Raw genomic sequence first — 21744 nt, 5'->3', positions numbered from 1 at the left:
GAACTTTGATGAAAGTAGAGTGAAACTGTCCGTTGCAGAAGAATGCTCATTTGCAAGCCGACATACATTCACCGTTTCTGCTCGACAAGTTTTGAGTCAACAATGAAGAGACATTTGGCCGTGTCCTGAACAGTCGTGTCGTACATGGCTGGGACAGACTGCGATCATCACAGCCATAAGAGCTACAATTGTTGATGCGAAACCATTTGTCAACAGTTCAGAACCCACGCTCAATTGTGTTGTCCAGTGCTAGGACCTCAGTTGACCCGTTTTTGAGCCGCGTCAATTTCCTCTTCCAAGATTAAAGAACTCACTCTGAGCAAAAAAGATCCATCTCGTCAAAGTGACACCGGACACACGCCAGATGCAGTACTGTTGCATTCCTCCGTCTTTCTCCTGTAGATAGCCGGGTTTTCAGCATTATCTGCTTGCACTATCATGCAATGCGGGCGTTAATTTCGCATCGAGAGAGCAACCAGGTTCTGCACAAGCTTCGGTTGGTTTCTTGAAATGATTTCTCCGCATTGCAGCTACTAGTGACTACTAGTTGGACTATTTATGCCACTGCATCTTCCCGAAAACCCCATTGGGAAGTTCTCCCTGCAAATCCCGGCGGCCAGAGCCAGTCCGCTGTACGCTTTTTAGCATTAACATGAGGGGTGCATCTGGACCGGGTGATGATCTCAATGTGATTGCTACGTTGTAAGGTTACTACAAAATACAATGTGACATGGAAAATGAGGATTTGGACGTGGGGAAGGGGTTTAAACGTTCCTTCCCAGCCACCAGCCCCTGGAATGCTTGAAGCCTTTGCCAAAGCCTACACCGCGCACATCGAAACTGAGGTGGTTTGTTTCCTTCATTACAAAACAGAGGATGCCTCAGTGTTGATTACATTTTGAAAGCTAGATTGTTTCAAAATGGTAGCTCCCTGGTCGAAAGGAGTTCCACTAGCCGTGCTAGGTGCACTTGTCGCATCTACATTCGTGCATGGTCACGAGAAGAGAGATCCGAGCTTTGACGTGTTGGACTATGTTGATCCCTTTATCGGCACGTCAAATGGCGGCCATTCCTTCGCCGGAGCGACTCTGCCCTTTGGCATGGCCAAAGCAGTAGCAGACACGCAAGGCGAGAATCAAGCTGGCTTCGCATATGACACCCAGGTCGTGACTGGCTTCAGTCATATGCACGACAGCGGAACTGGAGGATCCCCATCCTTGGGCAATTTCCCCCTGTTTGCTCATGCGAGCTGTCCGGGGGATGACCTCAATCAATGCAAGTGGCAGCAGCCTGATCGAGCGGTTGCGTGGGTGCCAAACTCCCCCAAAGCTCGTCCGGGGTATTTTAGCATCGCTTTGGGGAATGGTGTAAATGCCGAGATGACGGTGACGAACCGGTCAGCTTTGTATCGGTTCAAATTCAGCGGCGCCGCCGGACCACTCAGCCCGGTGATTCTAGTCGATTTGATAGATCTGCCCTTGTCCCGCACGAACGGAACCGCTTCGGTGGACCCATCGACAGGGCGATTGACCGGTAACGGCACTTTCAATCCGAGCTTTGGGATAGGCAGCTACGATCTTCACTTCTGCGCTGATTTCAAGGGCGCCGAACTCCGTGACACGGGTGTGTGGATGAAGACCCGGGCGGGTACGAACCAAACGACAGTCTCGGTGACTCCGGATGGGACAAACAGTGCCTCGACACTTTCTGCTGGGACCTTTGCACGCTTCCATGCTCCGGCTGACAATACACTTCTGGCCAGGGTCGGGGTGAGCTTCATCAGCGTGGAACAAGCATGTTCCAATGCGGAAAGAGAGCAGCCGGACTTTGACTTCGACGGCACGGTATCTGCGGCCGAGAAAGCATGGAGAGAAAAGCTGGGGTGATTGAGGTCGACGCAGAGGGTGTGTCTGCCGATCTTCAGAAAGTGTTTTGGAGCGGAGTGTACCGTACCATGATCAGTCCCCAGGATTACACAGGCGAGAATCCGCTGTGGCAGAGTGAGGAGCCGTACTATGACAGCTACTATTGCATCTGGGACTCGTATCGCGGGGTGCATCAGTTGCTCACACTGCTAGACCCTCTGTCGCAGTCACGGATGATCCGAAGTCTGGTAGATATTTACCGCCACGAGGGATATCTCCCTGATTGCCGCATGTCACTGTGCAAGGGATTCACCCAGGGAGGCTCCAACGCCGACGTACTCATCGCTGACGCATACCTGAAGAACGTCAGCGATGTGGACTGGGTTACTGCCTACGAAGCCGTGGTCAAGGATGCAGAAGTCGAGCCATCCAACTGGAATGTGGAAGGCCGAGGAGGACTCAACAGCTGGAAGACACTTGGGTATATTCCGACCGACGACTATGATCCGTATGGGATTGGCACGCATACGCGCAGTGTCTCGCGGACGGTGGAGTACGCGTACAATGACTTTTGCATTGCGGAGCTGGCCAAGCGGCTGGGCCACGACGCCGACTATGAAAAGTACATTCAACGCTCGACAAACTGGCAGAACATGTTCAAGGTGGATCAGAGGTCGTACATCAACGGGGTGGACACCGGCTTTAGCGGGTTTCTACAGCCGCGATACCTGAACGGAACATGGGGATTCCAGGATCCAATCTTTTGCAGTCCGCTGTACAACTTTACCTCGTGCTACCTCAATCCGGCTGGCCACGAGACCTACGAGGGGAGCTGCTGGCTCTACACATTGTAAGTGTCCGTCCTTCGTTTGTGGAGCCAAAAAAACAAAAGTTGGCCGCTGACCCCTGCCCTCAGCTACGTACCGCAAGATATGGCCGCCCTCATCACCCGTCTCGGCGGTCCAGAGACATTCACATCGCGACTATCCTATCTGCATGACTCGGGGATTCTCTACGTTGGAGACGAACAAGCTTTCCTGCCAGTTTTCCAATTCCACTACTCCGGCCGGCCAGCGCTCTCCGCCTCGAGAGCACACTTCTACATCCCATCCCAGTTCAACGCAACCATCCCAGGAATCCCAGGGAACGACGACGGCGGCGCCATGGGCGCATTCGCCGTGCTGAGCATGCTGGGTCTCTTCCCGGTGCACGGGCAGGACGTCTACCTCATCACCCCACCATTCTTCAAGGAGGTCAGCATTCGCAACCGAATGACAGGTAAAGTGGCAACCGTGCGAAACACCAATTTCGACCCTAGCTACAAGGCGATATACATCCAGAGTGCGAAACGCGATGGGAAACCATGGACGAAGAACTGGATCTCGCATGATTTTTTTGTGGAAGGGGGCGTTCTGGAACTTGAGCTGGGGGCGAGCGAGAGTGCATGGGGACGCGGGTGGAGGATTTGCCTCCTAGTATGAGTGGCTACGGGGTGTAGGTAGACAGTGCAGTTAACCAATGCATTGAACTGGGGTATATAACATTTAACATCTACATTCGTATTCAATTCATAAGACCAGACCTGACCAAACCCACGACCCGCGTGGTCATTGTCTTCTTTGCAGTCTACCACTCCAGCCGATCATCATGAACGAGCTGCACATCGTACCGCTCGTCACCCCTCCATACCCGGCCAGGATCATTACACGACGCAATCGCCCTCCGCAGATCGGTTACTAGTCCGGTCGGACCACTAGCAAGCACGCGCGTCGGGCCGCGCACCGTCCTCGACACGAAATCAGTAACATGCGAGGCAACATTAGGATGTCGATCCGTCCCGGCAAACCCGGCGTCACTGGAGTTGGGACCCATATACTGCACAGTAAACGGCGCTCCCCCGTCCCGCGAGGTAGTAGATTCAGTCCGCTGGATGGCATCCTTGACGAGCACCTTCTTCTCCAGTTCCTGGACTTGGGTGTCGGCGTCGCCCTCACGCGTGACAAACACCCTAACCCGGAAATTGGCGCATACCTCCGCTGCAGCGACCAACTCGTCCATCTCGGACTTGAGCCACTCCATATCTGCTTTGCGGCGGATGACCCAGATGAATTCGATCAGTCCACTTCGGGATGCGAAGCCTGTCTGGCGGGATAGCTGCAGCAAGACGGGCAGGACGAAAGTCACGCCTGTGCCGCCGGCGACGCAGAGGATGTTGATGTCCTCTTGCAGGAGTTCAGTGCTGAGGATGGACTGGCCGTATGGTCCTGCGAGGACGATCGAGGTGGAGGACTGGTTGCTTCGCGCGAGGAGACCGAGTTGCCGCGTGAGGCCGGTTTTCGCGCGGATGATGTATGTGTGTGTTTGGTCGCGGCTTTCTGTAGGCACGCTGCAGGGCGTCATGGGGTGGGATTGCCAGATACTCAGGTCTGGGAAGCAGAGGTAGAAGTGCTGGCCGATGGACCAGGGGTGATGCGAGAGGGTGAAGTCGAGTCTGATGACGTCGCTGTCTGTGTCGTTGGGGAAGGAGGTTATTTGCGCTGAGGGGATGTGCAAGCGTAGATTGCCAGAGGCGGTGGTATGCAGCAGGGCAGTGCGCAGGAGACGCACAGCTCTATCCAGCAGCCAGACTGTCAAGGAGGCGATCATCCAGCAAGATAACATGGCCCAGTGGCCCCAGCAGGCGCCGACGTACACCATCGCCACAACGTAGTGCGATTTACGGAAGAATTCGTACCCGGTTAGTCGGATGCACCATTTCGCGGAGCAGAAGACAAGGAACGAAAGGAGAATCATGGCGACGACGCCCCAGATCATGTACTCCTGGGCGATGAACTCGTTCCACGTGGAGGGCTGCGGCTGGTAGAGCTTGCCCTCGATGACGGTCCAGCCGATGGTGTGCAGCACGGACTGAATGTAAATAATATATCCGAGCCAGCGGTGGAGGAAGAGGAAGTGGTGGTGCGGGATGCCGGTCAGCAGCGAGAGCAGGGACTCGCGGGTGGACAGGAGGACGGCCAGCGGGGTGAGGGCGTAGGCGAGCACTCCGAGGCGGTCGGCCCAGGGTCCGAGTCCGACGCGGGTCTGATGCAGGTTGGGATAGCCTTTCACCGGGCTGTACCAGGTTTTGTAGACGATGCCGACAAAGGAGAAGATGGTCAGGTAGGCAGTTAGGATGAGCAGAACGAGGATGTTGAAGCCGGTTGTGTGGCCGAATATGCCGGGGAGCCATCCTCGAAGAAGATGACGGTGGTAGACTGATTTGAGGGATTGTCGACAGCGATAGATGAAGCCCTGAGGCTGACTCTTTTCCGTCTCTGCATCTTGAGGGCATGGATGCGATGTGCGACGGACGCGGATAAGCCGTCTCAATGCGCAGAGCACCAAAACGCCGAGAATTACGCCCCAGAGAATGGCACTGTAGAGAATGGACAGATCGTGCGAATGATACACAGTATCAAGATAGTCGCATTTGCCCTTGTCGGTGGTGCATGGGAGTTGGCGGTTATAGTAGCCCCAGTGATGCTCGACACCGGGGCCGGAATGGGGTATGTCCATATGATGGGCGCGTGAGGAGAGCATCTTGACTGCTGCTGCTGCTGCTGCTGCTGCTGTCAGAGAATTGGGAGCAGCGAAAGATGAGAGCCATGACGGTCTTATACTCGACCGACACAGACAGTAACTCTAGATGCGACAAGAGAGTGGGTTGCCAAGAAGGAAATCTGCTCAAAGGCGTTGCCAAGTTTTCCGCTGGTGGAGTTTTTCACTTTTGCTGCTGGAGTGTTTCAGTCGTTCAGCAATCTGTTCCCCTCTTCAGTAGGCTGAAGACTGCTTAGATTGGAGAGATGTGTTTCACTTATAGACTCAGTGTCATCAGGTAGATAGATATGTATAAGATGTTGATGTATAAACCCATGATATGTGACGAAATGACAATGCCAAGCAAAGAAGAAGAAGATAATGTGCTCAAATGGGATCAGATCTCCACTCACTAGTCTGTCCACAGTGGGTCTTAGGTCTAAGGGCTCAAACGACCGAAGAACAGGAGTAAGATATATCCTAGAGGCTAAATAATGTTTAGTCCATAGCCTCGAATCGAGCTCAGACTCAGTCCTCCCCCGCGCACTCCCATCACAATCGCTGTGGTCAAGACCGCCGTCGAGCTGACCGTCAGCACCAGGTTGCGGAATGCCCTCATGTACCGCGGCTTGAGCACTCGTTCAACATTACCCGCGAACTTAGCCGGATCATTCGTCTTGGGGAATGCTTCCGTAGGCACATCTTTCTGTAGAAACTAGAACCCATCAGCGTCGTCAGTGTACATGAGTCAAATGAACTTACCTCGCACAATGGCTCCCATCCATCCTCAACACTCCATTCCAACAATCGCTGAGGAGCCACCAACCCCCGGATCATGGCACAATACTCACGATACACCCATTTCCCGTTCTTAGCGATCGCCGTGCGCACCGACTTCCCACGAAACAACCCCGGATAGCCATGCGTGACATACAGCTCCCACAGCCAGAACAGATCCGCACAAAACACCCGCATCATCCACAGGAACCAGCGGTCCGCAATCTCCTCCAGCAGAGTCTTGATCGCACTGCGGTGCCACGCATCCATATCCTTCCTCGTGTTCAAAATCACCAACGCCTCGGGATACGCCTCCACCAGCTCGGCCGCGAAGAACGACGCCGCCGTATCCACCACCGCATCGCAGTGCCCCAGCAGCGCGTCAAACTCCCCTCGCGACACGTGGAACTCGCCGTCCTCCTTCCCGTTCCATTTCGCCCGTGCCAGCTTCGCCCATCCCTCGATGTACCCCGCGTTCTCTTCGAAGGAGATGTCCCACCCGTGGTACGGCGTTAGACCAAGCTTCCGCAGCGCCACGGCCAGGCTCTCTGTGGCGGACCGCGGGAGGCCCACGCAGATCACCTGCATGGGCTTGGTGCGGGTGCGCGCCGGTGGCTTCGGGAGGTTGTAGAGGGCTTCCTTGAGGGTTTCCATTTTGACTGGCTTGGTTGAGAAATGTGCCACAGGATCTGCTTGGTTGGTTGAATGGGGGTATTTATACGGGTTTGTTGGAGAATTGGTACGATTAGGCGTAAGCGGGTTGGTGAGCGTGTCATGCAGGAGGAGTCAGCAGTTGATGACGGTGTAACCCTAAACGGTTGGGCTGAATGAGGCTGGAATCTGAGGCCTCGTGTTACATGGGTTTCGGACTGCCCGATGCGGCTGCAGATGGTGGCTGATTGGGGCTCGTATACGCTGACTGTTGTCTTTTTGGCAGTTGTTTGCTTAGGGCTCCATTCATTAGATGGGATGGTTAATTCTTTATTGATATTCACTATACATCAAACAAACCTTCTCCATCGGCATTCACTGGCTCAAACAAGTTGAATGAGGGCTCATTCACTCTCTCTGTATATATACCGCCTCATTCCTCTCTTTCCGCCCTTCTCCAACTCTTCTAATTTTCCATCTCTGAGAGCATGAAGAGCAGATCTATTTCACATGCTTCATCTCCTAGATTAAACATCTTTCGGCCAGAACTATACTGGAACTGTCCCAGATACTCCACGTTGGCATAAGAAGATAGATTTCGACACTGCCAAGAATGCGAAGGTCCCGGGTCAATACCTGTTGATTGAGGGCCTTATTGCTTGACCGGAAGTGAGTTATTCACAGTCAGCTATTTTATGACTGTGCTGATCTTTTGCTCCAGTAGTTCTGACGCAGCGACTGAACATGCCGTCCCGAAACTATTCGAATATTGTGTCAGGCGAATCCGTGATGAGCGAATACCTCCAGTAGAAGACAGTTCAGCGCCTTCAGGTCATCGCTCAACCATGGCCTCACTGGAAACAAGAAGACGCAAGGTACGTTGACCGATCGTGGTCGGTACATTTTGAGCTTCTTCACTGAGGTTTATAGACCGCTCAATACGACCAATTCCTGGCTCACGGCGGGCCATGTCTATGGTTACTGCTATTTCTGGAGTTTCGACATGGGCGCTTGAATTCGCAGCAAGACCGAATAAGAGCGATAAGCCTGGCAAGAAAAGACGTTCCTATGAACGCCGACTCCGCTGAGCCCCTCCCCGCTGTGTCTTCCCCCCACCCCCACCACCCCCGGGTATGCCGGGGCAATTCTCACCTCGTCATTCAGCGGCAGCTTGGTTCGTCTCTAGGGCAAAATCAAGGCCGCAGCAGAAAGCCACAGTCGTTCATTCGGATTAAGCCTATGTTCTAACAGACCACAACCCCGTATATGACTTTACACTATTATTTTAATCATCCCACAGCCTCCCGGCATTCAACAACCAGTGAGTTATGGAGAGAGACTTGCCAGATTTTGAGAATCTATACTGATATGGTTCCCATTCATAGCCTTCTCCTGGTCTCCCAGGACCGACATGAGATCTTCTTGACGTTTGCGGCCTACACCCAGGCCTATAAAGGGTATCTTGGAGGAGAGGAGGCCAGGGCCGATTCATTCCTCGTCATAGGGAGTTATTCTAAAGAAATATGATGACCCCAGCAGGAACTTGCGACTATGGTTGCTCCCTAAGCGGGTCCAACTGTTTGTTTGACAACATCAAAGTCGGAAGATATCCGGTATATCTAAGCCTGGCAGCGGTGGCAGATGATGTCTCTTCATGGTTGCTCGACTCCTACATAAGCCACCCCGACTCTCTCAGCCCCTGCCGACTGGAGTGCCAGTGGTATCATTTGCCTATTAATCTCCGCGGCATCTGCAGTCGAATTCTCCGGCCAACTTTCCGTCGGAAATTTGTTACCACTTTCGTTGGTTAATTCGATCGATTTTCACTTACTCGCTTTCACCATGGCTTACCAACCAAGTAGGCAGGATAAACAGTTCAACTGAGCCTCAACCTGCCAGGCGAACGCACCGACTTTGATGAGCACGCACCTAAGCCCCATGTCCGGGGATCAGCCTGGAACAGAGATCATATAAGGGTGCTCAGGGTCGTGCCCCTTGACGACTGTCCCATATCCAAGATATACAAAGCCCCATGCCACGGCCCGCGCTTCGTCTAGATTTCAAATGACCGCCCTGTTCGAGGAGAAATTTCAAGCATTTTAGCCTGGAACAGAGATCATATAAGGGTGCTCAGGGCCGTGCCCCTTGACGACTGTCCCATATCCAAGATATACGAAGCCCAGTATCTACCCCAGATGAACGACCCAGGCCTCTGTTCTGTGTCCGGCATTCTACATCTCTGATACCAAGGCAGCATTCCGCCAACTCAGACAATGAGCAACCTTTGCCCTACAATATCCGTCGGCAGGAGGGGGCCATCTTCGAATTTGATTCTCCCCCGGGAACAGATATGATGGATCAGGGCAGTGGAACTCAGAGAATTGCTCCCCACACCGAGCGCCGAGCAGTTACGACAGTTGACCTCCAACAACCGGCAGTTGGTTGGGCTGAGTCGGTACGCAACTAAGCTATCAGAATGGCCAAAGACCCAGTGAATCAAGCGCACTCGCACCCTGGGCAGTGGGTACACACTCCAAGTGAAGTAAAAATCTGCCTCGACAAACATGCCAACACGCGGATACGGTCCGAGCAAGTCGCAATTTCCAAATTGGAACTCCCATGTCTGGCTTGTTCCTTCCGTGCGGAAGCCCAGCACATCAAGGTCATAAGAATTGTTTTCTGTGAGTCCGATTCTACGTCCTCTCTCCTTCTACAACCAACTCTAATCTGCTCCTAGCAATTCTGTTCTCTTTTCTTTCTTCTCCCAAGTACCCACCTCCAAGTTCCCTTGATACCTCGAGTGACAATTCACCTTTACAATGTCAGTCTTCAAAAATCTTAGCAGTTTTTTCACAACTACAAGCATAGCACTGTGAGTACATACATTGAGCTGGCCCCAATAATAAATCCTTCAATTGATGAATGCATGTCTAACATCGTATAGGGCACCTTTACTAGAGGAACCTGCTGCTGTCCTCGCTGCGCCTGCACCGGCCCCCGATCCTCCTGCGCCTGCGCCTCTGGTTGGACTATCCTCGAAGCCCTGCTCAAGTTTGTTGCATCGTCATCGTCATAGACAGGAATCATCCAACTGGCGATCGACGTCCAGACTGAGGTCGACCATAGACTTCGGGGGTTGGACCCGGAGTCTACTCCGTGACTCAACAAGGATCAATGCTTTGGAATATTGAACACATTCTCCGAGCTTGCTGTTGGCAGCTGTGATGCGGAGGAAAGGCAAAGTTATGCCAAACGGATTTACGAACCAAAAATAGCGCTGCCGTGTCTGGCTCCTTTCCAGACCACGTCAAGACAAAAATAAGGAGAATGGATGACGAATGTTGGTCGTGCGGCCACAACAGATCCAAGCTGATGCTAACCGTCCTCGGGTTTATCCGCGGAACCGTTGATTCCAGATGGGTTCGTCACACGATTATCGAACTGCTACCGGACGAAAGTATTCATGTGCCGTGCCCCATGCCAGAGCGGCACCCTGATGCCATCAGACCGATGGATTCCGCGGTTTCCAGTGAGCTGGGTAGGATCCAAGCCGCCGCAGAGCAGGCTCGGGAGGAGGGCAGGGTGTTCCAGTCCCAACTCCGTCCAGTTCGTCCACTTAGATCACTCCGTCTCGTCCAGCTCATCCAGCTCATCCAGCTCGTCCTGCTCATCCAACTCATCATCCAGTTGTCGACTTCGTTCGTCGTCCTGTCGTCCACTTGGTGCAGTTGATCGGCAGTTAATCACTTGTCCAGTTCGTCCAGCTCGTCCAGTCATCCAGTTCGTGCATTCCCTAACTTTGTCTTATCTAGCTCGTCCAGTCGTCCACTTGGTGCAGTCAATCACTTTGTCCAGCTTGTCTGGCTTGCCAACCGCTTTCGCCTGCTCCGACATGCATGAAATTGGCCCATCAAAATACTCCTGCCCCAATAACAACCTCTCTGGGACTGTGATACTATAATGGCTCTTCCTACACTGCCTGTTGAACTCCACTTTGAGGTGCTGGACAAACTCATCGACACTCAGCAGCCAATAACGCACGCGAATCTCTGCGCCATCCGAAATTATGCCGCACTCAGTCACAGACACTACTAAGGTCGAGCGCGGACGAAGGTTCTCCCATACTTCCTAGGGTATCAAATGGTAACGATGACATTAAAACCTCTGGATCTTGCTCATGAGAACTACATGACGCCATCAATAGTGGGCGATTAAGGCCGTTGGACATTGGATCTTTGGTGGCTCCGGACCTTCACTGGTTGGGTTTCAAAACTCGAGCAGCTGGGTATTCTCAAGGCAGAGGATGCCCCAAAAGTGGCCACCACGCACTCCACGCAGGACAAGGAGTGGAAGTTTGTTATCTATGATTGGGTCATCTCAGCACCGGCAAGATGTCAGACGTTGGGTTCACGGTGGATGGTCACCGCGGAATGTGAACTCACTCGGGTCACGGAAGCCATGCTGAACAGTTGCTTTCATGGCTGAACGGCCGTGGTGATTTTCGACAGGCGTACACCTTGAGCTGGAGTTTGTTAAAGACAAACAAAGAATGCGCACTCCTGAGGAGGTCACCATATTCCTTGACACTGTGTATCTGATAGAGGCTCGGAAAGCAGGCGAGGACATCATATGAGACAACTGTGGCGAGATTGAGGGTTCTCCTGCGTGCAGTGGGAAGAAACATCTCACAAATCGCGAAACCCGCAAATTGCTTTGTTATCAATGCGATTTCTATTATCGTAAAAACAAGGCACATCGGCCTCTGACAGTATCGCATTATCCGGAGTGAATTCGCCATGGCTGAACAGCTGCTTCTGTGGCTGAATGGCCAGGTTAATTTTCGACGGGCGTACACGTCCACCTTGAGTGAGATTGTCACACTTTTCGCGGATATTACCACATACGGAGTGCTCCCCGACTCCCCGAGCATGTTGCCAACCTGGTGTTGATACACCAGGATATCACTTGCCTTTGGTAAGCTACTACTATCTACCAGGCAAGCATATTCAAATATAGCTAGCTTTGGTAAAAGCGCCCAGATGGCGCTGACTACCTCGTCCCACCGCCACCCCAGAACATCGACCGTAAGCGTCATCCCAACTGGCCCTCGGCCCTGGCGCGAGAACCCCAAACAACTGCCCCGGGTTCATCGTCCCTGATACGGAATTCGAACGACGCATCTTCACCTGACAAGGCAATCGCCGGCAGCTGAAGGCAGCGTCAGCAGAAAGAGGAATTTTTACCTCCATTTATCTGCTCGCTATGGACAGTGGTATGCGAAGCAGGATAGGCTTAATTGACCGAGAGTGTTCCAGTGCAGCTGACCGACCGTTTACCTCAATCTCACAGCCGGTTCAATCGCTCGTACACACTCTCCTTTAAAGATCCTCACTATTATATCAAGCCCCATTTGAAGTTGGGTATTCTGAATCATATCCCCGTCTCATCAGAGAGACGAATTCTCTGGCTGGTGAGCGGCACGACCCCATCAATGTGGACAGGGACGTTACCAATAAGGGTTCCGCACTTTGTTGTCCACCGTATTGCTCGGAAGAACCCCATGGCTGTCGTTTTGCCTTCGGTTGCGCCTGCCCTGTGCCTGATTGCAAGGCAACGTCTGCAAGATTAGCTGGGGCTCCAGCATGATTAAAGAACCGAATATATGCCTTAGATGACGCTGCAGCCCTTGGCGTGATAGCTAGGGGCACCTCGACTGGCGCATCGTGCGCCTCCTCTGCCACCTTTCGTTTACCCCACTGCTGGACGATTACTACTGCCGGGCCGACGACGAACGGACGCGATGACTACGGCCATCGGGAAGAGAATTGAGCGTGGAGACCGGGGTCTCTCAGAATTTTGGTGGCGGACGTGCGAGGGAACATGTAACATGATTCCAACAACCCGTCTGGGGCAGGCATATTACTTGATGGCTGACGCGGTCAAGTTGAGATACTTGCTGCGAACTTTCCACCAGGAGGGTCCCTTCATGGCAGGGCGGCGCACGTTTCTTGTTATTTGTCCACTGGCCCATGGTCATGTGGGTGGTTGAAATGTCCTATATTCGATCAGCGTCAACAATGTTACCATTAGGGTAATAATGGCAGATGGGTCCCGCCGTGAGGCAGCTGAGCTCTTTACCAAGGCAGACAGCAACTGTGATATGCTCCTGACGTCATATCAGTGCAGTGCTCACGGCCTCAATTTACACGGACAGTGCAGCCGTCTAGTGCTACTGGAACCGCCACTGAACCTCAACACCCTGTTCCAAGCAGTGGGGCGGGTGCACTGCCTGGGACGGCATGACGCGCAAAAGGTGTGGATCCTTTTTCGGGAGCATAGTATATCGAAGTGGATAGAGTGTAACAATGTCGTCAAGGTACTCCCGCAGCTTGTGGCATCACTGCATGACTTCTCAAGCCACTTGTGATGGCAGCCACGACGGGGGACACAGCGGAGTCGTGGTCTCCAACATGAACACCCAAAGACTTTCCCGGGCTGAACTCGGTCCAGTCGGGTCCGATTCCAAAACCTAAGGAACCTGTGTTTGGAAGTGTCCCTGACCAAGGCCCGGCCGTTAATGATGACCACGACGGCGATAATGATGAATTTGGCTACAACGAATATGAAGCGACCTGGCCAGCTGGACTCATGTCACAGCACGACCCAGCCGCAGGCACCAGTGGCCGCCGTCTGCTCGCAATCAAACAGTGGCCGCCACTTCAATATGTCATTGACCATGCACAACAAGTCTGTCCTCCTTCACAAATGGCTATTAAAACGTGTTCTTTGAAGCCAGAGTTCGAACATGGATGGGTTCTCGATCTGGACTACGATGGCAACGAGGGAGATAACTTGCCTTACTACTCTGCTCGTGTGAAGCCGGCCTCGGAAGAAGACACTGAGATGTTCATTGACTCGCCCAGCACTGCACCAGTGCCATCTGCTCCATTCCACCCTCCGACTGCACGATTCCATGACTTCATAGTCAAGGAGAGTCTACGGAAGCTGAGCTTGAAAGTCCCACACGCGCGGGGCGTGTCCGAGCTGGAGTTCCTAGCGACTTACTAGACAATGGCCAGGAGCAGAACAACAGGGCTGCCAAGGGATGACACGCCCAATTCCAATTAATCAAGTGGTCCCTAATAAGTGCATTTTCTGACAGAACGGGAGAATTGTTGAAGAGGAGATCGACTCGCAGAAGGGTCCTACGCGGTTTAAGTAAGTTATGACTCTACTCCTTGCGGTATAGGAACTAATTTTATCGACTTTAGGTACTCCGTCCAGTTGATTTTAGGCGGACTCGAGGAGCGAGTTGGAACATCTTTCCTTTCGCATTTGCTTGAAAGCGTTATTGAATGAGCTAAACTAGAGAACTACAAGTATAATGGTGTTCCTCAGTCTCCGACACGAATCGAATTGCCCTTGTATGTAGAAAGCCAATATGAGCTCAAGACCAACAAGTATCGCCAAAGTCGATGCGTTCAATTCTCATTATGACGTCCAATAATCTTGATCATCTTAATCAACGCAGAGTTGTGTATACCGATCGATCAGATATGCCAAACAATCGATCATCTCGATCGCCGGGGGAATCGATGACGTCAATCAAGCAGCTCTCCACGAGTACCACTTCTTTACGAGAGATATATATTATATTATTTATATGACAAGACTGGTCAATTCAACAGTTACTCTCACTATCAGCAATTAAAACAAAAATAGAGCCACAATGGTAAAAGACAAAACCACCGTCATCGAGTACATCCCCCTCCCCCTCTACCAATCCCATCTAACCACAGCTCCTAGAGAATTCAACGACCTGGTCAACATGACCCCATCGAACTCCGCGCCTGGCTCGCGGAAGAACAATCCCAGTCCTCAGGCTGGAGGGGTGCGTCCTCGACCGGCGAGACGGTCGGTCACGAGAGGTAATCTATCCGTCATTCTCCTATATCTACCTACCTGCACAGTGCCTGAACAAAAAATAACTGATATTGACGTCCGGCCAGCGGACGCAGAATCGTGGATATCCTCGAACATAACCCGTCCAAGGACCCGTCCGGGTACTCGGACGAGGATCTAGAGCATATGCGCAGGGTGGTCTCGTACTGTAAGCGGCATCTGGCGCAGGAGGAGCATGCGAAGCGGGATACCGGGAGTAGGAGTTACAGGTCGTTGAAGAATTGGGGGCATGATGCGCTGAAGGAGTGAGCCGGTTGATTCTTTAAATGGCAATTTGTTTGGCGCGGTTGTATATGGAGACTTGGGTTGGGCTGCAGGACCGTGCCGTTTTTACTTGTATGATCTTTTCGATTTTTGGCCCGTCTAAATCGGATGAAGGAGTATACTGCTGGTAATCCGTGATAGCTACCTTGATGGCCGGCCTTGACATTAGTATAGGGAATAGGCTCCATGCCGTTAGCTGTGAGAATCATTTTGCTCAGGTAAGGCTGGCGTGATAGAGAAATGGCTATTCGCAGGTATTAACGACATCATTGTCGAGAACCGGACCAAAGGAGTTGATACACTACAGGATAATGTCCATTCTAGCTTTCTTACCGGCATAGACTAGACCCTGTGGTGGCCGTGCCATCCTCAACTAACTCGAATTACCATGCTTTATCAGCTCTAGACAATTCAGAATGAAACACCAGGAACATTTCCATCTCCTCAAGATAGGTGACCTAGAGGAGATTCATCGGCAGTTCCATTTGCCGATAGGAATACACCCCAAACCTTAAACCTCCCCAAGGACCGTTCCTCAGGCCCATCGGAAATGCAGCTCGGTTGATGGACCAAGTGTCATCAACGAACTAGCCAGTAAGTTATCGAACCAATCTCTCCGAGAAGTGAAACAACGGACAGTTAAACTCTTTTGGGAAGGAACCGGCCGTGCTTGCGTCTGGGTTAGGGCTCTAAGGGCTCTAGGCTGCTGACTCCGGTTCCAGCTCGGTTGTCGATCTGTTATTCGTGCCGGACTGCGGGCAAAATCCGCGGTCCGCCGTTTGAGGTAGATAGAAGATGTCATAGCCACTGCTGGGCGCTGGCCCAGCCGCAGGCAGGAGATAAGAAGTGGATGAGCTGGGGAAGTGGAGTTCCCGATGGGGGAATCCGGGGTTGCTATGGAGCTGCGGAGCTAGCTTCCCCCCTGCGTCCTGTCGCTTTTTCTCCGGCGACATCGTTAATTCCCCGCTTTTAGCTTGTTCAGTGACAGTAGTCCTGTTTGTGGATTTCGACAGTCGTAAACTTAAACTGAAACGCCACGTCGATATATAGGCAGACCGAGGTCTCGTAAAGTATAAACAGCGCGCCCCCGGCAGTCCTCACTGCCGCCGGGGGAATTCCGCATTATGGCAGACTTGTCTCTCGTCGATGTTATAAGGAAGATCGGACCCTACGGGCCTACAGCGCTAGTCTAGTACTCGACTACGCACTACTGCGGACGAAGAGTGAAAATCGCCCCAAGATGGAGATGAATCATGATGAGGCTGTAAGTATCCGCCAACTGGCTCACGAAACAACAAGCAGCGCTGATATGAAGCATACAGACAATCCATCAGATCGAGCAGCAGCTCAATACCAAGATCTATCCCGGAACGGAGATCATGGCTGATGTGGGCTCCGTCCACTTTGTCAAATCCTCCGACCGAGTGCTGGTGCCACAGCCCTCCCAAAACCCCCATGATCCTTTGGTATATGGCCCCATCCGCATGACTCCGTGAGACCGAACGCTGACGTCCGCAGAATTGGAACAGGTTCTGGAAGATGAGTGCCATATGCATGTCTACGGCAGTGTCGTTCAGTCAGGGTCTGGGACCATTGGCACTCGCGCCGATGTTTCCGCATCTGATGAAATCGTTCGATACCGATCTGGCATCCGTTGTCAAATTCACTGGCATTTGCATTCTTGTTCTTGGTTTCAGTAATTTCTTCTGGTGCGTCCTCGAGAGTCTCGAAAGTGATATGTTGGGCTGACGAAGTTGAAGGGTTCCCGTCCAGGCAGCTTTCGGTCGACGGCCGGTCCTCATCTTTTCCATCCTTATCTGTCTGATCAGTAACATATGGCGAGCGGTCGCTACTTCCTATGGAAGTTACATGGGAGCATGCATCCTGAACGGTTTCGGAGCTGGGCCTGCCGAGGTAGGAGCACTCGCAACGACAACAAGGCTTTGTGTTAATCAGGATGATAGACAGCCCAACCTGAGATCATTGCGGACATCATGTTCCTTCACGAGCGAGGAGCATACAACACCCTATACTTCACCGCCTATTTTGGTTCTCTCATGGTAAGCATTGTGGCCAAGACAATAATAATGACTTGAGCTGACTTCTCATCATAGGTCGGTCCAGTCATCGCCGGTCCCATGGCTGAACACGTCGGCTGGCGCAGCTTCTTCTGGCTCAACACCGGCGTCCTCGGCATCGTCCTCGTAGCCCTCGTCTTCCTGTTCCCCGAAACCAAATGGCACCGCGTCCATCCCTCCGAGATACAGGATGGTCGGGACCCGGTGGAGACTCGCTCCTCGGCCTCTGAGCCGGAGAAGCCGGCGGAGGTCACCCTGCAGCAGGAAAACGTCGCATCTGAGAGCGGAGCAGACCAAGACCCGTGGCTGGGCAAGGGCTATCCCTCCAAACAGCAGTTCATGCTCTGGCAGCCGTCAGACAACTATCTGAAGACCTTGTGGACCTGCTTCTGGACTCCGTGGAAACTGCTCACGTTCCCCATCGTCGAATTGGCTGCGTTCACCGTCTCGTGGTCCGCCAGCTGCATGTTGACCTTGAACCTCACCCAAAGTCAGGCCTTTGCCGCTCCTCCCTACAACTTCAACAGCCAGACCATCGGGTTCTTCAACTTTGCCATTATCGTCGGGGCGGCCATAGGCTTGGCTACCAACGGGCCTTTGTCTGACTGGATTTCGATGAGGGCCACAAAGAAGAACAGAGGTATTCGGGAGCCGGAGATGAGATTGCCAGCCATGATACCCTATGTGATCATCATGATAATCGGCAATTTCGTCGTGGCATTTGGCTACGAACATAAATGGGATTGGAAGGTCAATTCACAAGCATTCTGTTGAAAAGCGACTCAAAGCTAACAACCTTTTTAGATTATTGTGATAATCGGCTACACTTGCGCTGGCATTCAGGTCTGCGCTCTTCCAGCCATTACCAGCACCTACGCTGTTGACAGCTATAAGCCCGTTGCCGGCTTAGTCTTTGTGGCGATCACAGTCAACAAGAACCTGTGGGGTTATGGATTCGCTGAATTCATCACGCCGTGGGTGATCAAAAGTGGTTTCATCAGCCCAATCATGATGAACATGTCTTTGACCACCCTCTGGTGTCTTTGCGCCATTCCGGTCTATTTCTACGGAAAGCGTTTCCGGAAGCGGACTGCCAAATCATCAGTTCACAGTATGTAGTTCGTATCCCTGTTGGAGGTAGCGCCGGATGCTTTCCCATTCTTAATTCAGATGAGTTCATGCAATGAATATTTTAATTCATGACCTTCAGCGTGTAGCGGTGGTAGTAGGTGTGTTCGGAATTACGTGCGCATGTACTTGCAGCACTGCACAGTTATCACATCATTTCGTCGTCGTCAGGGTCGTAGAGATCAAGATCCAGAGTTGCCTTGGGCTTAGGCGCAGGCGCTGCTGCGGCCGTAGTTCCGCTGCTCGCCGCGCCTGCTTGAGCTGCAGCCCTGGCGGCTTCGTTTGCATGTCTCCTCTCCTCTCCCATAGGCTGCGGTGCAGGAACCACCGGCTCTGTAGACCCCAGACCCTCGGCCTCGCGTATCAATCGTTCCACCTCTAGATCGGGATCGAACCCCGGTCGACCTTCGGCAGCGGTCAGCTGTATCTGACCCATCAGACCCATTCGAATACGATCTTCCATCGGATATGGGATCATGTAGACCTGGCGGGTCATCTTCGCCGATTCATCGAGCCAGGATGTCGCTTCCTTCGTGACGGATGAGACCGGTTCGGCGCCTTCCTCAGCACCAGGGCCGCCATTTACACCCGTCATTGCCATGTCCTGGTCACCAGGTTGTGGACTTCTCCCCCGTGCTTTAGCGGCCTGTGTGGCATTGGCAGCTGCATCCGCCGCGGCCTGGTGGTTATACTTGCTAATCCGTCGCGCAAAGTCCAGCAGCAATCTGTAATCAATCTCCTTTGTCTTACGCAGACGATCTGGCTTGGTTTGCGTTTGATCACCGCCATAATCCAAATCATCATCATCGGAAAAGTCATCCGCATCCGAATCGCTCGGCTCGTCGTCGCCGCAGATCTTCCGAATATCCTTCTCGTAGCCCACAACATCTCTCACAACCCCTTTGACCTTCTCCTCCAGACTCTCAGCCTCCGCGCGAAGTTTTAGAATCCTGGCGTAGTTCTCCTGGTGCCGGCGAAGCGTCTCAATGGCAGATGTGAGCGAGTCGTCCGCGTCAAGCAGTGCAAGGGCTGCTGCAGGAGCTCCTGAGGCAGTCGGCGAGGTTGTAAGGTTCGTTATGAGTGCATTGAGTTTGTCTTCCAGATTTGAAAGAGCTGTTTGGAACTCGACGTTCATTCTGAGTGTATCCTCGATCCCTTCCTGCAGCTGCAAGTTATGTGAGTTGCCTGGGCTTCAGTTGATCGCACGCGTCGCGGGAGGTATGGACGTGCGGTAATGCGGAGTTGAAAATGGCGTAAAGCACATCAGGTAGCAAGGAGGAATCGGGAGGTTTATCTGCATTAAGTGGTTGTGATGCGACTGGAGCTTGAATGGTGACAGATACGTTGGAGCAATGGCCTAAACAAGTAACAAATGAGTCACGTGATATTTTTGAAGCTCCGCATCACGTGTCATCACCTATCAATTGTCTCTTCGAGGGTACACCGTACTGGCGAATATCTCAAAAAAAGGTGATCCAATAATGAGACATGCCTTTCACAACTTGGATGTAAATATTATCAGTCAATAGCCAGTGTAGGGCCTCTCTTAATATCGGGGTTACATTGCGGAGACGCGGCGAAGCCGCGAAGTAAATGCGGACGAAATCCGATTGCATAATGTTGGTCCTCTAATATTCAACAGACAGTCCTCCAAGACTTTACTCGCTGATACTGGCCGCCGCCGGCGTATGAGGAGTTTTGCAACAATAATATAAAGATTCAGATTTGTGTGTTGCCGGATAAATCGCAGGCAGGAGGGTTCAACGTCGTACCGTATCTCCCCAGATCGCCCATAACTTGCGCACTATTTCGGCAGAACAAATTCAACGAATTATCACACGTAAATTGAGAGCATCCTAGCCGCCAAATCACTACTTGCACGAAATGGCTTCCAGCTCTACTTCTCTTCCCTCTGCTCCCCGAGTCGAGCTGAACCCCCGCGTTGTTTTACAACCCCCGCTTTCCCACTGCGGCCATGGACCGGGACTGATACTTATCCGGCCAAGCCATTTTGCAGAATGCCAGGAGAAAGCCCAAAGTTTAGATCCAGAGCCATTGCAGAAATGGGCTGAGGAGAGCTACGCCATAGTCCAGATTAGTCTTGATGTGGAATCCAGTGGCGACAAGGATTGTGTACTTGGTCTTTTCAGGACAGCGATCGAGAGGCTTAGTTCACTTCAGGAGTGTGATAAGAAGGATCAATTTGGTTTGCTAGGTATGCACAGTATGACTTGAAAGCCAGTTGGATACTAATGGGCTTAGTCTACGGGTCCCAGGCCGATTATGCGCCGGGTTTTGTGAAGATCCTGGATGCAGTCGTAGCTGCTCATATAGCAGCGGTGGTGTATTACGGTACTTGGGAGAAGCTCGCTGAGATTCCGGCCTTGGTACACATGCCTGGAGCTAGCAATGGAATCCAGGAAACAGAGATTCGAACGGTGTACTCCTATGCTGACGCCTCGTCCGCCGGCTTCATTGTCCCCGGTCATGCGGATTTCAAGTACTCGACGGCAGGAGTATCCCATACCCGGTCATTGAGCTTCTTGAAGAAACACTTAGACGGGCCTTACTTTAATCTAGAGAAAATCTGGGAGGAGCATACCTATTACGAATTCGGAGATCGATCGGTAGAGAAGACCATGGCGACAATGGTCCAGGAGCCCTACGTGAATCATGTTCCGACTGTGAGAGGCCCCCTTTCCTGCCGCTGTTGAAGACACTGACACTGTAAAGATGACCGGTGGAATTGGCCGTGCGCGACTGAGCAATTTCTACCTGAATCATTTCATCTTCAATAATCCCGAGGACACAGCCCTGGAGCTTATCAGCCGCACGGTGGGTATCGACCGGGTCGTAGACGAGTTCATATTCTCCCTCACGCATAACAAGGAGATCGACTGGCTGTGAGATCCACCTGCATCCACTCTACGAGCAAACCCTAACATCTTACAGTATCCCCGGCATCCCACCAACCGGAAAGCCCCTCCGCATACCATTCACATCAGTGGTGAATATCCGCGGGGATCGTCTATACCACGAGCACATAGCATGGGATCAGGCGACGGTTCTCGTGCAGCTGGGCTTGATGCCGGAATACCTCCCGTACCCTTATGCTTTGCCCAGTGGCAGGCTCCCAGGCCCGGGGAAGAGATTCGAGTATCGAGTTCCTGCGGCCGGGGTGGAAACCGCGGAGAAGTTGGAGAATGAACACAGGATCCCCTCCAATCAGATGTTCCAGTATAAGATCAGAGAGGTTGATGACAATTAACAGTATCTGCGAGGCATATTGAATTCGACCTTGTCAAGGTTTAGAAATGGTGTAGTCATAAACAACCGCAGCGGGAGTGACATGGCCGTATAGTTCGCTTCTTCTAATGGTGAGCTCTAGGCAGTAAATTGGCGGCAATGACACTGCAAATGAATCAGAGTCAGGATTCGGTTAG

At 52.4% G+C, this 21744-nt stretch overlaps 10 protein-coding genes across 10 annotated transcripts; 7 read left to right on the top strand and 3 right to left on the bottom strand.

Moving 5' to 3' along the window:
- Positions 1 to 920: 920 nt before the first annotated feature.
- P174DRAFT_458539 (glycoside hydrolase family 92 protein) lies at positions 921 to 3363 on the top strand (the record flags this gene model as incomplete). Its single annotated transcript, XM_024829677.1, has 4 exons — positions 921 to 1844; positions 1892 to 2715; positions 2782 to 3321; positions 3342 to 3363. The coding sequence occupies 4 exons, from the start codon at positions 921 to 923 to the stop codon at positions 3361 to 3363; spliced, it is 2310 nt and encodes a 769-aa protein (XP_024683533.1).
- A 28-nt stretch (positions 3364 to 3391) lies between these two features.
- Positions 3392 to 5444, bottom strand: P174DRAFT_403317 (ferric reductase family protein; the record flags this gene model as incomplete). The annotated part of the gene is made up of 1 exon (XM_024823984.1): positions 3392 to 5444. The coding sequence occupies one exon, from the start codon at positions 5442 to 5444 to the stop codon at positions 3492 to 3494; it is 1953 nt and encodes a 650-aa protein (XP_024683532.1). The 3' UTR covers positions 3392 to 3491.
- Positions 5445 to 5928: 484 nt separating this feature from the next.
- Positions 5929 to 6872, bottom strand: P174DRAFT_458536 (sulfotransferase family protein; the record flags this gene model as incomplete). Its single annotated transcript, XM_024829676.1, has 2 exons — positions 5929 to 6156; positions 6204 to 6872. 2 exons carry the CDS (start codon positions 6870 to 6872, stop codon positions 5929 to 5931), a joined length of 897 nt encoding a protein of 298 aa, XP_024683531.1.
- Positions 6873 to 7501: 629 nt separating this feature from the next.
- On the top strand, positions 7502 to 8287 carry P174DRAFT_119830 (uncharacterized protein). Its single transcript, XM_024821068.1, has 4 exons — positions 7502 to 7538; positions 7591 to 7744; positions 7800 to 8190; positions 8255 to 8287. The coding sequence occupies exons 2-3, from the start codon at positions 7715 to 7717 to the stop codon at positions 8115 to 8117; spliced, it is 348 nt and encodes a 115-aa protein (XP_024683530.1). The 5' UTR covers positions 7502 to 7538; positions 7591 to 7714; the 3' UTR covers positions 8118 to 8190; positions 8255 to 8287.
- Positions 8288 to 9345: 1058 nt separating this feature from the next.
- On the top strand, positions 9346 to 10601 carry P174DRAFT_429368 (uncharacterized protein; the record flags this gene model as incomplete). The annotated part of the gene is made up of 4 exons (XM_024825570.1): positions 9346 to 9550; positions 9738 to 9741; positions 9814 to 9984; positions 10145 to 10601. The coding sequence occupies 4 exons, from the start codon at positions 9346 to 9348 to the stop codon at positions 10599 to 10601; spliced, it is 837 nt and encodes a 278-aa protein (XP_024683529.1).
- Positions 10602 to 12966: 2365 nt separating this feature from the next.
- Positions 12967 to 14087, top strand: P174DRAFT_479923 (uncharacterized protein; the record flags this gene model as incomplete). The annotated part of the gene is made up of 2 exons (XM_024830713.1): positions 12967 to 13182; positions 13380 to 14087. 2 exons carry the CDS (start codon positions 12967 to 12969, stop codon positions 13935 to 13937), a joined length of 774 nt encoding a protein of 257 aa, XP_024683528.1. The 3' UTR covers positions 13938 to 14087.
- Positions 14088 to 14561: 474 nt separating this feature from the next.
- On the top strand, positions 14562 to 15193 carry P174DRAFT_439608 (DUF3140 domain-containing protein). Its single transcript, XM_024826847.1, has 3 exons — positions 14562 to 14627; positions 14678 to 14797; positions 14879 to 15193. The coding sequence occupies exons 1-3, from the start codon at positions 14599 to 14601 to the stop codon at positions 15078 to 15080; spliced, it is 351 nt and encodes a 116-aa protein (XP_024683527.1). The 5' UTR covers positions 14562 to 14598; the 3' UTR covers positions 15081 to 15193.
- Positions 15194 to 16185: 992 nt separating this feature from the next.
- P174DRAFT_439607 (putative MFS transporter) lies at positions 16186 to 18354 on the top strand. The gene is made up of 7 exons (XM_024826846.1): positions 16186 to 16359; positions 16418 to 16561; positions 16614 to 16804; positions 16856 to 17009; positions 17060 to 17155; positions 17210 to 17923; positions 17978 to 18354. Exons 1-7 carry the CDS (start codon positions 16336 to 16338, stop codon positions 18290 to 18292), a joined length of 1638 nt encoding a protein of 545 aa, XP_024683526.1. The 5' UTR covers positions 16186 to 16335; the 3' UTR covers positions 18293 to 18354.
- P174DRAFT_439606 (uncharacterized protein) lies at positions 17985 to 19615 on the bottom strand. The gene has a single exon (XM_024826845.1). The coding sequence runs from the start codon at positions 19434 to 19436 to the stop codon at positions 18450 to 18452; it is 987 nt and encodes a 328-aa protein (XP_024683525.1). The 5' UTR covers positions 19437 to 19615; the 3' UTR covers positions 17985 to 18449.
- A 334-nt stretch (positions 19616 to 19949) lies between these two features.
- On the top strand, positions 19950 to 21569 carry P174DRAFT_403305 (uncharacterized protein; the record flags this gene model as incomplete). The annotated part of the gene is made up of 4 exons (XM_024823983.1): positions 19950 to 20516; positions 20564 to 20985; positions 21035 to 21204; positions 21254 to 21569. The coding sequence occupies exons 1-4, from the start codon at positions 20186 to 20188 to the stop codon at positions 21567 to 21569; spliced, it is 1239 nt and encodes a 412-aa protein (XP_024683524.1). The 5' UTR covers positions 19950 to 20185.
- Positions 21570 to 21744: the final 175 nt, after the last annotated feature.

The sequence above is a fragment of the Aspergillus novofumigatus genome, assembly GCF_002847465.1.
Source record: "Aspergillus novofumigatus IBT 16806 chromosome Unknown P174scaffold_3, whole genome shotgun sequence".
NCBI lineage: Eukaryota > Fungi > Ascomycota > Eurotiomycetes > Eurotiales > Aspergillaceae > Aspergillus > Aspergillus novofumigatus.
This window is presented reverse-complemented; position numbering and strand designations above follow the sequence as displayed.